General features: G+C 44.6%; 2 protein-coding genes across 5 annotated transcripts; one reads left to right on the top strand and one right to left on the bottom strand.

Moving 5' to 3' along the window:
• Window positions 1-1,267: 1,267 nt before the first annotated feature.
• On the bottom strand, window positions 1,268-4,429 carry LOC105570145 (cirhin). Its single transcript, XM_012027126.1, has 4 exons — window positions 4,016-4,429; window positions 2,353-3,892; window positions 1,588-1,893; window positions 1,268-1,499 (listed from the first exon to the last, which is right to left on the bottom strand). Exons 1-4 carry the CDS (start codon window positions 4,117-4,119, stop codon window positions 1,383-1,385), a joined length of 2,067 nt encoding a protein of 688 aa, XP_011882516.1. The 5' UTR covers window positions 4,120-4,429; the 3' UTR covers window positions 1,268-1,382.
• A 921-nt stretch (window positions 4,430-5,350) lies between these two features.
• On the top strand, window positions 5,351-10,922 carry LOC105570144 (protein lifeguard 1-like). Of its 4 annotated transcripts, none has more exons than XM_012027122.1 (7): window positions 5,351-5,598; window positions 6,465-6,504; window positions 7,648-7,714; window positions 8,250-8,357; window positions 8,447-8,627; window positions 8,712-8,982; window positions 9,820-10,922. In XM_012027122.1, exons 3-7 carry the CDS (start codon window positions 7,666-7,668, stop codon window positions 10,177-10,179), a joined length of 969 nt encoding a protein of 322 aa, XP_011882512.1. In that variant the 5' UTR covers window positions 5,351-5,598; window positions 6,465-6,504; window positions 7,648-7,665; the 3' UTR covers window positions 10,180-10,922. The 4 variants fall into 4 exon arrangements, with proteins under 4 accessions (XP_011882512.1, XP_011882511.1, XP_011882515.1 ...); XM_012027125.1 differs by lacking the exon at window positions 5,351-5,598 and adding an exon at window positions 5,686-5,906; XM_012027121.1 differs by lacking the exon at window positions 6,465-6,504.
• Window positions 10,923-10,998: the final 76 nt, after the last annotated feature.

Raw genomic sequence — 10,998 nt, 5'->3', positions numbered from 1 at the left:
GGGAGGGGGGGGGGGATGCGCGATGAATTGAACACCGAGCCGATCGTCGAAATCGCGCGACGCTCGACGCATCTCGACGGAAAGTCTTCGCGAAACTTTACGGGAAGCACTCGCGATGACCGCGCGCGCACACGGTACTCACCTTCTGGCGACAAACATCGCGGAGAAACGCGGTGCGAATTCGAACGCGCGATTCTCGGCAATCGCGGCGGCGCGTTTCTCAACGACAACTATCCGAGAGCCATCTCGCGGATCTTGGGGCAACGACCGATCGAAGCGGCGACAACATGGCGTAGTTATTTGGCGGAGGGACGAAATTCGAGATGTCGGCAAACGCTGAAAGTGCCGCCTAAAAAGAGCGAACTATCGCGAGAATATAATCGACGCGGTTGATTGCGGGACGAAAATATGCGCGTAATGCGCCTGCAGTCGTTTATACGGCGCATGTCTCGATGAAACGCGCGGGGGGGGGGGGGAGACGCGCGATGAATTGTCGAAATCGCGCGATGCTCGAGACATCCCGACGGGAAATCTTGGCGAAACTTGGGAACGGGAAGCACTCGCGATAACCGCGCGCACATGGTATTCACGGTACTCACTTTCTGGAGGCGAAGATCGCGCGGGAAATACGCGGCGGATTTGAACGCGGGAGATTCAGCGACCGTCGTGGCGCGTTTCTCAGCACTGCCAACCGAACGCGTTCGAGAACTACCGAAGCGCCATCTCGCGAAGCCGGAAGTAACGATTGGCGAAATGGCGCCGTGGCGGGAGAAATTCGAAATATCTCCAATAATTTTTATAAACGGTTGAAACGTGATCAGCGCGGACTGACCGTAGAACGGGAACTTTTGCGCGCGTTTGCTGTTTCCGGCAGAATGTTTAGAGAAAATATTTCTATGTGGATTCCGTGCAAATAAGAGCGCATGTTGAAATCATAAAAATAGCAACCGAGAAGATATATTGAACGTGTTGCGACGAGGATATAATTTTACGAGAAGTACTCGCGATAATTAATCGTTTTTAGGCAATGAAGATTGCGGAGAGCAGAACGAATTCGAATGACTTTACGGTCGATGCGTCTCAGGATTGATCAGTAGCTCGAGAACTGTCGAAGAACAATACCGTAACTTTCTACGTATCGAAAGACCCCATCGCGACCTGTTGAGTGTAATTGTTTCGCGTGGGAAACTAAATTCGGATTATTTCCATTATTATCAAGCGGCGGAAGAAATAATGTTCATAAGAAATCAATCAGAACTGTCGAGTATCGAAGATAACATCGAAATGGCGCATTCGAAGCAGCCAACTGCAGTAGCGGCATTTACTGTAAAAATAGAGTACAAATTTGATTATCGTTAACAGGATGCTCGTATGCACAATATTTACATGCCGAAAATTTTTTGTTTTAGCGGAGGCGGTAATTTCTCCAAGAGCGAGGTAGGATTCACCTCGATCGCCACCAGCTCCTCGTTGTTCAGCCAATTTAAGTAGGCGAGGTGCTGCAGAGATTAAAATAAAAATTCTTACTTCCTCCCTTCTCCATCGACAGTCGCTTGAAACGGATATATTTTGAATGAGCAACGTTACCTTGTACTTCTTGACAACTTGAAACGTATGTTGAGACTGCGAGCTGGAAAGTGAATTGCTGTCTTCCGCGCTTTCCCCATTTTCGCGCTTAGGAACCTTCGCTTCTCTGTCCAATAAATTCTCGCCGTTTTTATTCATAATGTACACGCTCGAGTCGTCCTGCATTATTATGACATTTTCGTTGCGCGGATCGAACATGACGTTCGTTATCGGGAACGGGCGCGCTAGCCACTGCTTCGATATCCGATTTTGCAGGTTGTCAGAGAAGTCCGTGTAGGCCTTCGTAAGAATGTTGTATTCGACGATCTGAAAATCAATCGTTTGCATCATTATTAGCGAGAGCATCTCAATACCGTGAAACGCACACATTGAGAATATTAATTAATTCCAAAGTATCAATTTTAGAATTGCTGTTTCAGTTTAGAGCCGATTTTTTAACGCGCGTCCCCATTGTACGTCTTACAATTTAATATCGCCCGCGTCAAAAGGTAATAAACTGTAGGACTTCATAAAGTCTGTACGAAGGGATAATTCAACGACGGAATTATAGCGACAATTACGTTTAACGCCGTCGCGTAAAAATAAAACTATACTAGCAGTTAACAGTAAATTGCGAAATTTTTACTGCCTCGGGTCATTAACGTTGTACAGCGTTTTACGACACGGCGCATATTCGAGTCGGTTATCATCTTAATGTCGACGTACAACGCACTATGCGCATTACTCGTTTTAAATCGTACCATGTATACAGCGCGCTATATTCACCTTGTGATCGGAATACACCGCGACCAGATTAAGCGTACTTTTCTGCACGGCCATCGCCGTCACCGGACAACTGTACTTGGGCAACTGCCAGGCCTTGAGCGACTCTGCCGTTACACCGTCGCCGATAAAATACACGGCGACGCCGCGTCGCTGGTCCGCGCATACGAGATACTTGCTGTCCGGAGAGAAACACACGGGGCCAACGTTCTTAATGGACTCCCTCGTCGTCTGGAACGACCCGATGAGACTCAAGCTCTTCTTACTCACTTTGAACAGCGTCACGGTATTCTTGCTGCCGTCGTTGTTAATGGCAGCGAATAATTTACCGTTTGGACTGAACAGCATCTTTTGTATTCGTTTCATGGATAAGTCGGTGTCGTTTCTCGACAACTGAGCATCTCCCTCCACCACATCGAAATTGAAGACTCTGACGTGGGTGTCTGTCGAGTAGACGATCGTCTTGGAGTCCTTGTTAATAGCGCAAGAGATGATGCTATCGTTACCCTTGGTTTGTAACTGCAACAGCTTGATAGGTTCCTCATCTAATTGATGCAGCATGGAGGAGCGTATTAATTCTGGCGGATCTTTGGTGACCGAGCCAAGTCTCCACAGCTCCAGATAGTTTATGTACCGTAACAGGATGCATCTAGATTTTTGACAGATTATGGCACAGGGCGGTTGCAACAGCGGTGGATATTTTACAAGATTTTTCGGCGGGTAACTCGACACTGCGAGATAACCGTCTACCCCAGCCGAATAGAGCTTACCATTGGCTTCTACGAGCGCTCTGACATCGTGAGTATGTAACCGCCTCTCGATCCCTTTCACCCATTGGGGCTTTCCACTCGATTTCAGGATAACTTTGCAGAAGGTCCTCACAACTGGGTCTACGCCCGCGCAGTATACCACGTTCATGTCGCGCGACAAGGTGATAGACAATATATCCGCTGTGTGGCTCTCGTGGGACTCTAACAAGACTCCCATCTGAGGGTCCCAGAAGCACAAGAAGCCTTGAGAATCGCCGGATATTATCGTATTGTCGTCGGTGACCGCGAGGCACCAAACTATCGTGCTCTCCTTCATGTTACTTCTGGAAGTTGTCATTTTATGTATCGCGTGCCCGGATATGGCGCTCCATACCCTGACAGTGTCCGTGGAGCCTGTGTAGATCATCTCGCCTGTGTTGTCCCACTTGATACACAAAATCCTCCCTTTCTGCTTATCAAATATTCTCTCGTAGATCAGTTTCTCTTTATGCACAGTGAAGGTATTGATGTATCCGTCCTCGGTGCCGACAGCCAGGCGGGTTTTCTCTCGGTTCACGTCCATGCACCAGGCTGCTCCTCCTATCGCCATGACTTCGTGCTTGACACTCAGCGTTTCCAAATCGTACTCGACTACCGCGCCGTGAAGACCCGTCGTGAACAGCCTGGAGTCGATCCAGAGTATGCTCTCCACTGAGTTCTCGGCGTGACCGGCTATGGTGCACTCGACAAACGGTGCGTTCTTCACATTCCAGATTTCGATGGAGTTGTCGTTCCTTCGGGAAGGGGGAAAAAACGAGAATTAGAATGTGTTCAAGGAAAATCGCGAGTGCAAATGCCACCGCGAATATTTACTACACGAGTATCGAGTGTACAGTCGTAAATGCGTGCTGTCTAACCTTGCGAGAGCCAACTTCTCCGTTTTCGATTCGTGACACAGGCACGTCACCGACTTCGGCTCCAGATTGTAAAATCTTATGTTATGTATACGGTACGACGCCATGATTGAATACTTGTCCCTGCAATTGAATCTAATCTCACGTGTAATTGATTACACTCGATGCGCTCATAGAAAACATAACCGTTAACTATCGCGCGCACGTGGACAGAGCCAAACTTCACGGCAATTCCACCATTGGGTAGTTAGAGCAGAGAGAGGCCCTGAGAGCTGTCAGCCCGGTTTTACGCGATCCTCGAACGCGATGCGCCCGCTATGGGCATTAAACACGTGAGCACGAACTACGTAGCCAGTGTCCACGTTTGGGCTAAGCGGATAACGCAGATGTGCACGTTTTGGTTGTGTTCCGTGCTGTGTGCATGAAATGTCGAAAATAGAGTTATTATATTTTCGTTTGTGCGTTTCCGATCTATTTCTCGAGTAAAGCCCGTATCAGACTACGGATTGGGATTGGGATTAGATTGAAATTTGACCAATCGCGCAGTAAAGTTCACTAATCTCAAGTTTAGTAACTTTTACTCTCATTGGCCAATTTTCAATCTAATCCCAATCCCAATCCGCAGTCTGATACGGGCTTTACGTTTGCCAATCTCAAGTTTAGTGACTTTAAAGCCCGTATCAGACTACGGATTGGGATTGGGATTAGATTGAAATTTAACCAATCACAGTAAAGTTTACTAATCTCAAGTTCAGTAACTTTTACTCTGATTGGTCAGATTTCAATCTAATCCCAATCTCAATCCGTAGTCTGATACGGGCTTTACTCTTATTGGTCAAATTTCAATCTAATCTCAATCTCAATCCGTAGTCTGATACGGGCTTTACACGAAGCTACTCGGGATGGATCGGAATCGCCTCGTTGTTTCCTAGACATCTACTGTTATTTTCTAGGGATCGAAATCCATTTCGAAAGGTCCCGTAATATACATATACAACCGTGGCTGCTTTCGCGAGAAGATGAAAATGATCCGGATTAAAATGACCCTGTGCTATGATTGGTCAAATCTGGAATTTCATTGAATAAAATTTCAATGTGATGCTACGAAATTTCAGATTTGACCAATCAAAGCACAGGGTCATTTTAATCCGGATCATTTTGATCTTCTCGCGGAAGCAGCTCGTGTTTTCCGCTGATCGATCGCTCGTTCTCCGCGCGATTCAGCGGAGAAACCGGCCGGTAACTTCTCGTCGCGGGGATCCAACGTTCGGCGAGGGAGAGACGCGCGACAACGCGCAAGCGTCCCAGGCCGCGCGACACTCCCTGACGTCGTTGTCGGCCCACTTGGTGTCGCTCGGATTCGGCGGCGCACTCAGTCGAAACCTGGCGTGACCTGGAACTGAGAACTCTCAGGTTGACTCTCTGTGTCACTGTTTACGCGTAGAGGTGCCTTGCGCGCGACTGCGTCGTCCGATCGTCGTCGGCCGCGAGCAAAGTAGCGATTCGCCGCTACGCAGTTTAACGCGCCACAGCTGGCTAAAGCCTACGGCACGGCGAGTAAACGGGTGGCCCGTGCGTGAGACGAGGTAAATACACACACACCCGCATCGGCGTTCGGGGGAGACGGCCGGCTATCGATTGCGACTATTTCCAGGAAGGACGACGGGTGACGCATCAAATCGACGTGTTCATCGCGCGCGGCCCTCGCCGCAGTTTCCCTGCGAGAATTCTCCGGGCCTCGCGAGCGCCGGCTCCCCTCGACTCGCGCGGCGTCGCGTGCGCCCGAGGAGGAAGCGCGCTGCAATCACGCGAGACGATTACCGCGGCTCGGCTCGACGACGCCGCGTGACCTTGCCGTCGCGGGAAGAAATCGATCGATCTACACGGGCGACGTGTAAGGCCGCGTCATCGATTTGAAACGCTCGATCCTCGGACATCCCTCGGGCCGTTCTTTTGTTTGTTTGTTTTTTTTAATAACGCCCTGTGCCCATCGCCTCTACTTCGCCGTGCTATCGCGGATGATTAATTCTATATATATATGTATACGCATGTTGCTACGCGCAGCTTGAACTTCACGGGTGTTAAGCCTAATCTACAATGTGCTCTTTGCGTCTAGAAACATTCTATTTTATATCAGCAAATCAAAACGCTTAAAAACTTTGTCGACAATGTACAATTGTACAATGTATAATATACAATTTATCAACTTGCAAAAATTTTTTTAACATATTTATTGTCTACAAAATAGGATATTTCTAAATGCAAAGAGCACATTGTAGATTAGGCTTTATTACACGTAAATACATCCGTGTGTGTGTGGTCGCACGCGCGCGCGCGCCCAAATTTTTCTAGGCGTCAACACGCGCTGACCTCACTGATAAACGCGATTACTCGCGACAAGATATCGCGGTGCTCTCTAGAATCCGCGACTCACAATCAGTCTTAATTCCAGCGGCGAGACACGAGGAGAAGCGTACGCCCCGCGATATTCGGTAATCTGCACACTCCATTTCGCTTCGTTGCGTTCTCTCGGGACTGGCGTCACACTTGTCGTGCGATACGCTTTCCAGGCGTGTCGATTGGCTGCGGAACCGAAAGTTTTCGGAGACTCCAGAACCTTTGTATTCCGCAGCCGATTATCGCGCGGAAGAAAAAAGTTGTACGACAAACTTAACACTAGGCTAACCGTGCGAAGCCTTTGTCTCTGCGTGTGTTCGTAAACATTAGGCTGTCTGCTTGTTGCAAGGTGTAACGTGAGAAACCCTGCTTATTAAATGCTGTGCGTGTCCCCCCCCCCCCGTTTTGTTTTATAAACCGACATTTGACATACGAACGTGCCAACATTCATACATGCAAGCAACTAACTGTGTGTGATTGGGATAATTTACTTGACGTGTCTCTTCGCCTTCGCTCCTGACATAAGTAACACGTTGCTACCAATTGTCGCGACGATAACGCACTGAAAATTAACACGAACGGGCTTTATTAACGATTGCCATTAATATTTTTTTTGGACCCCAGTACTAGCCGGCTTATTATCGTATCGTTTTATCTCCTTCCTCGATAAGGGAGATAAAATTACACTCAATGGCAGATAATAGAAGTAAAATTGCAAGATAATCTAGATACTTTGTAGCCTGTGCAATCTGTGCATGAGTCAGAGAGACTACATTTAACGGACGAGCATCAGTCGACGACTCCTCAAGTATGGAACGTTATTTTTTTTTATTCTGTCGCGCCTCTGTATTTTTTTATTTTCTTCGTGAGCACTTGCGTGCGAGAAGAATAGACACGTTGTGATCAACAAGTTAGGAGATACAAGATTGTAGGTACTTAAAGTATAGCAAAAGTTACTCTTCGAGAACGCGAGGCTGTAAAGTTTACCTTTCCGCGAAACTACGATGCGTTTGTTGTTATTTCTATTGCAGCGATGCACGTGTGTCGCTTTTAATAAACGACACTTTTATTTGAAACGCGAGTAATATCGATGTAAAAGTAAAGGCTAAGTTTACGTCGATGAGTTTCGATGTCGTACATTTTTAAGGTTGCCGATGCACATTTGTTCGATCGGGGTTCCATTGACGCTCTCTTTCTCGTGAAAGAAGGCCTAGTTATAATAATAGGTTCTTTTTCAGCTAAAACAAAACCAAAAGATGACAACTTGGCAAGCACCTGGTGCGGGGTTCTATCCAGGCCAACAAGGTTCTGATCTTTTTCCTTCCGTTTTTTAATACTATTTTTTTTCCATTATATTTCATTATTTTAACTGTGTTATATTCGGGAGCTATGCCAAAGGCCATTCAGTCAGCAGTTAATCACTTGCTTGAAAGGATATATCATGCCACGCATTCGAATGCACACCGTTAATATAATGATTATTTACAGTCGACACAACACTTGAGACTAGAAAGAAAATTATCAGTCCAGCAGTAACACGTTAAAGAGTACCGTGTTCAGTCACCGTCGACGTGACTCTACAGTCAGTTCATATACTCGTGTGCTACATTGCGGCAGATTTATGCCGGGTGCATAATTTGCAAGCGCCATCGAGAAGCCAATTGCACACACACAGTCATGGAAATGTTTAATTTTACAAAAGCATAAAAACGCGCACTGTGTATGTAAAAATAGTGGCTAGTGTTACTGCACAGAGCTCAAGTTGTTACTGCTTGTCGAGGTCACGCGCGCAGTTGTGATGCATCGTCGACGCTTATGTTCCTCGGATTTGACTGTGCAGGTCCGTATCCTCAACAGAATCCTGGATATCCGCCACCGCAGGAAGGCTACCCGTACCCTCCGCAAGCGCCAGGATATCCACCGCCTTACTCCGGCGGAAATCCACCAGGTAGATGCAACTCGAGAATGCCACCTAAAACATTTAAATCGTCGCGATTGTCATTTGTTTGTTCATCAAATATTTCTATCCTTTGATAGGCCCAGGATTTGTACCTCCGCCGTACGCTCACGCGCCGCCGCCGCCAGTTGGTCCAGATTTCGGAGGAGTACCTTCAGGCCAACCGGGAATGTACGGGAGCAGCTATGGGGAGGATCCTATGCAGGATGAGATCAAAGGATTCGAGTTTAATGACAAAACTATCAGGAATGGCTTTATTAGGTAAACGCCAGGCCCTTAAGCTTTAATATGCTTCAAAGTACACGACGAGCGTACACTTTGTAAATGTGTATTCTTCTTTTATAGGAAAGTATACAGCATTTTGATGTGTCAGTTGGTTATCACACTTGGAATGATTACTCTGTTCCTCTATCACGGACCGACGCAGCGATGGGTCCAGCAGCACAGAGAAATGTTTTGGATTGCTTTTGCCGTAATGATCGTTGTGCTCATATGTATTGTTTGCTGTACCAACGTGAGACGTAAAGCTCCGATGAACTTCATATTCCTGTTTATATTTACGTTGGCGGAGGCTTTCTTGCTCTCTGCAGCCGCGTCAACGTACAAGTCTGAGGAGGTGAGTATTGTTTGTTCGAAACTTAAATTCCGTTCCCGTTCCCCAGACATCCTACATTGCGAAAAGCATACGAGAAAGCGAGAAATAGCTGAAATGTTGCACATTAACATACTCTAGCACCATCAATTTAAAGGAAGATACCGAGAATCTTAACCCGGTATATAATTCTATTATTAATTCTTTAACGTGACATTTATTTATTTATTTATCTATTTATTTATTACCTGTTCATTCTCGTTGTTTGGTCTAGACATTTTGTCACACTGACACTTTTGACAGTCATTTTCCGGCCATGGTAGACATTGTACATATTTTATTTTGTGCATAATTTTATAATCGTGATCTCAATTTTGTTATAATTTTTTACCGTTCAATTACATATTGCAATGACTACATTAATTTTTAAGGTAAGTGACTGGTCGAAGATTTAATTTCAATGTGCTATTTACGTATCCATTTGGTAAACCATATCTTTTATTGTACACGTGATATTTCATTGTGTCTCATTTTACACATTACTATATTGTACAAGTAGTTTTAATTTTATTTATCTATGATAAGCGTTGTAACTCCAATTATTGATTTGTTCCCTTTTCAAATTTGTGCTTGGCCCAAACCTGTGGTCGAAACGTCGCGCGTTATATTTTTAATTTATTAAAAAAGTGCCAGTTGAGGTCGACTAAACTGATCCATTGTTATTTATTACTGGCAACCTAAAGAGATTATCATGTTTAATTCCGTTTGTCTAAATGTACCAAATAACTCTTGTACTACTATTATTACATAAATTATAGCACGTAACAAACTTGATGTCTCTACACGGAAATGCTTTTGCAGGTTATGCTCGCCGTTGGAATTACAGCGGTGGTTTGTCTAGGATTGACACTATTCGCATTTCAGACAAAAATCGATTTTACCGGCATGCACACCGTCCTGTTTGTCGCTGTGCTCATCTTACTTCTTTTCGGTATAATCGCAATATTCTGGCAAGGACGAGTTATAACTATTGTTTACGCCTCACTCGGGGCGCTAGTATTCTCCATGTATCTGATTTACGACACACAAATGATGATAGGCGGGAAACATAAGTATTCTCTCTCACCGGAAGAGTACATCTTCGCCGCGTTGAATCTGTATATTGATGTCGTCAATATCTTCCTGTACATTTTAACCATTATCGGCGCTTCGCGAGACTAAGTAATGTCAATTATGATATTTTGACTTGTGTTACAAATTACTAAAGAATAGAGTCAGTTTTTACTTACCGCCGTCCTGCTCTGGCTCTCTACTTATTGCCCCGAGAGCGCACTGTAGGCGAATGAAGTACGAAGAGATGCATGATATTGGCAAGAGACTTTAATTTCTACGAAGATATAGCTTTTACAAATTTTCAAAGATTAATATACACCAAGAGCACGCTTGTATTCGAAGCCTTTTATCTAGTTCTATAAGACGTAATACAACAAAGTATTTCCCATCGTTTTGGGAAGAAAACCAAATATAAACTCTTATAATTGCTAATTGTAATATGTAGAATAGTGTCATTGTCATTATTATTGTCATAAAAATAATTAATGTTACTTCTTTGCCTGTATCATATTGAGCAACTTATCACCAGAATTGTTTATTAAGAAGCAAATGGTCAACTTTAATTTTATTTCTTTAAAGGACTTAGGTTTTTCAATGTTATCAATAAATACACGTGAATCTTATTAAAAGTATAAGTATGTAAAACCGATTATTAAATATGATTGTTATAAATATATGTATAGCGTGTAAAAATCCAGTTGTAGCGTTATATTACCTGTGGATTTGACTGTAATTTTAGGTAACAAGAGCACTTTGTTGCCTATACATATACATATACATACATAGAAAGTTGAAATTGTGTTTATTCTTTGTTCAAATTTGAATAATAAAACATACGATTTACTTCTCTAGCTGCTATTTCTAACCTTCTTTTTCGATTCCAGATAACAGTGCAATAGTATATCGCAATGCCTCTTCGACAAACAT

This window comes from Vollenhovia emeryi, unplaced genomic scaffold (genome assembly GCF_000949405.1).
Source record: "Vollenhovia emeryi isolate VEMERY1.0 unplaced genomic scaffold, V.emery_V1.0 DF939121.1, whole genome shotgun sequence".
NCBI lineage: Eukaryota > Metazoa > Arthropoda > Insecta > Hymenoptera > Formicidae > Vollenhovia > Vollenhovia emeryi.
The sequence above is the reverse complement of the archived record's forward strand: the minus strand, read 5'-3'. Positions and strand labels throughout refer to the sequence as shown.

What these genes read in the sequence shown, in the direction of transcription:
- LOC105570145 (XM_012027126.1), bottom strand. Translation starts at nt 4,119, where the DNA reads ATGGCGTCGTACCGTATACATAACATAAGATTTTACAATCTGGAGCCG. An exon ending in GAGAAGTTGGCTCTCGCAAG is followed by an intron (nt 3,893 to 4,015) that starts GTTAGACAGCAC and finishes CCCTTCCCGAAG; the next exon opens with GAACGACAACTCCATCGAAA. An exon ending in AAGTTGTCAAGAAGTACAAG is followed by an intron (nt 1,500 to 1,587) that starts GTAACGTTGCTC and finishes TAATCTCTGCAG; the next exon opens with CACCTCGCCTACTTAAATTG.
- LOC105570144 (XM_012027121.1), top strand. Translation starts at nt 7,666, where the DNA reads ATGACAACTTGGCAAGCACCTGGTGCGGGGTTCTATCCAGGCCAACAA. An exon ending in CTCCGGCGGAAATCCACCAG is followed by an intron (nt 8,358 to 8,446) that starts GTAGATGCAACT and finishes ATCCTTTGATAG; the next exon opens with GCCCAGGATTTGTACCTCCG. An exon ending in ATCAGGAATGGCTTTATTAG is followed by an intron (nt 8,628 to 8,711) that starts GTAAACGCCAGG and finishes CTTCTTTTATAG; the next exon opens with GAAAGTATACAGCATTTTGA.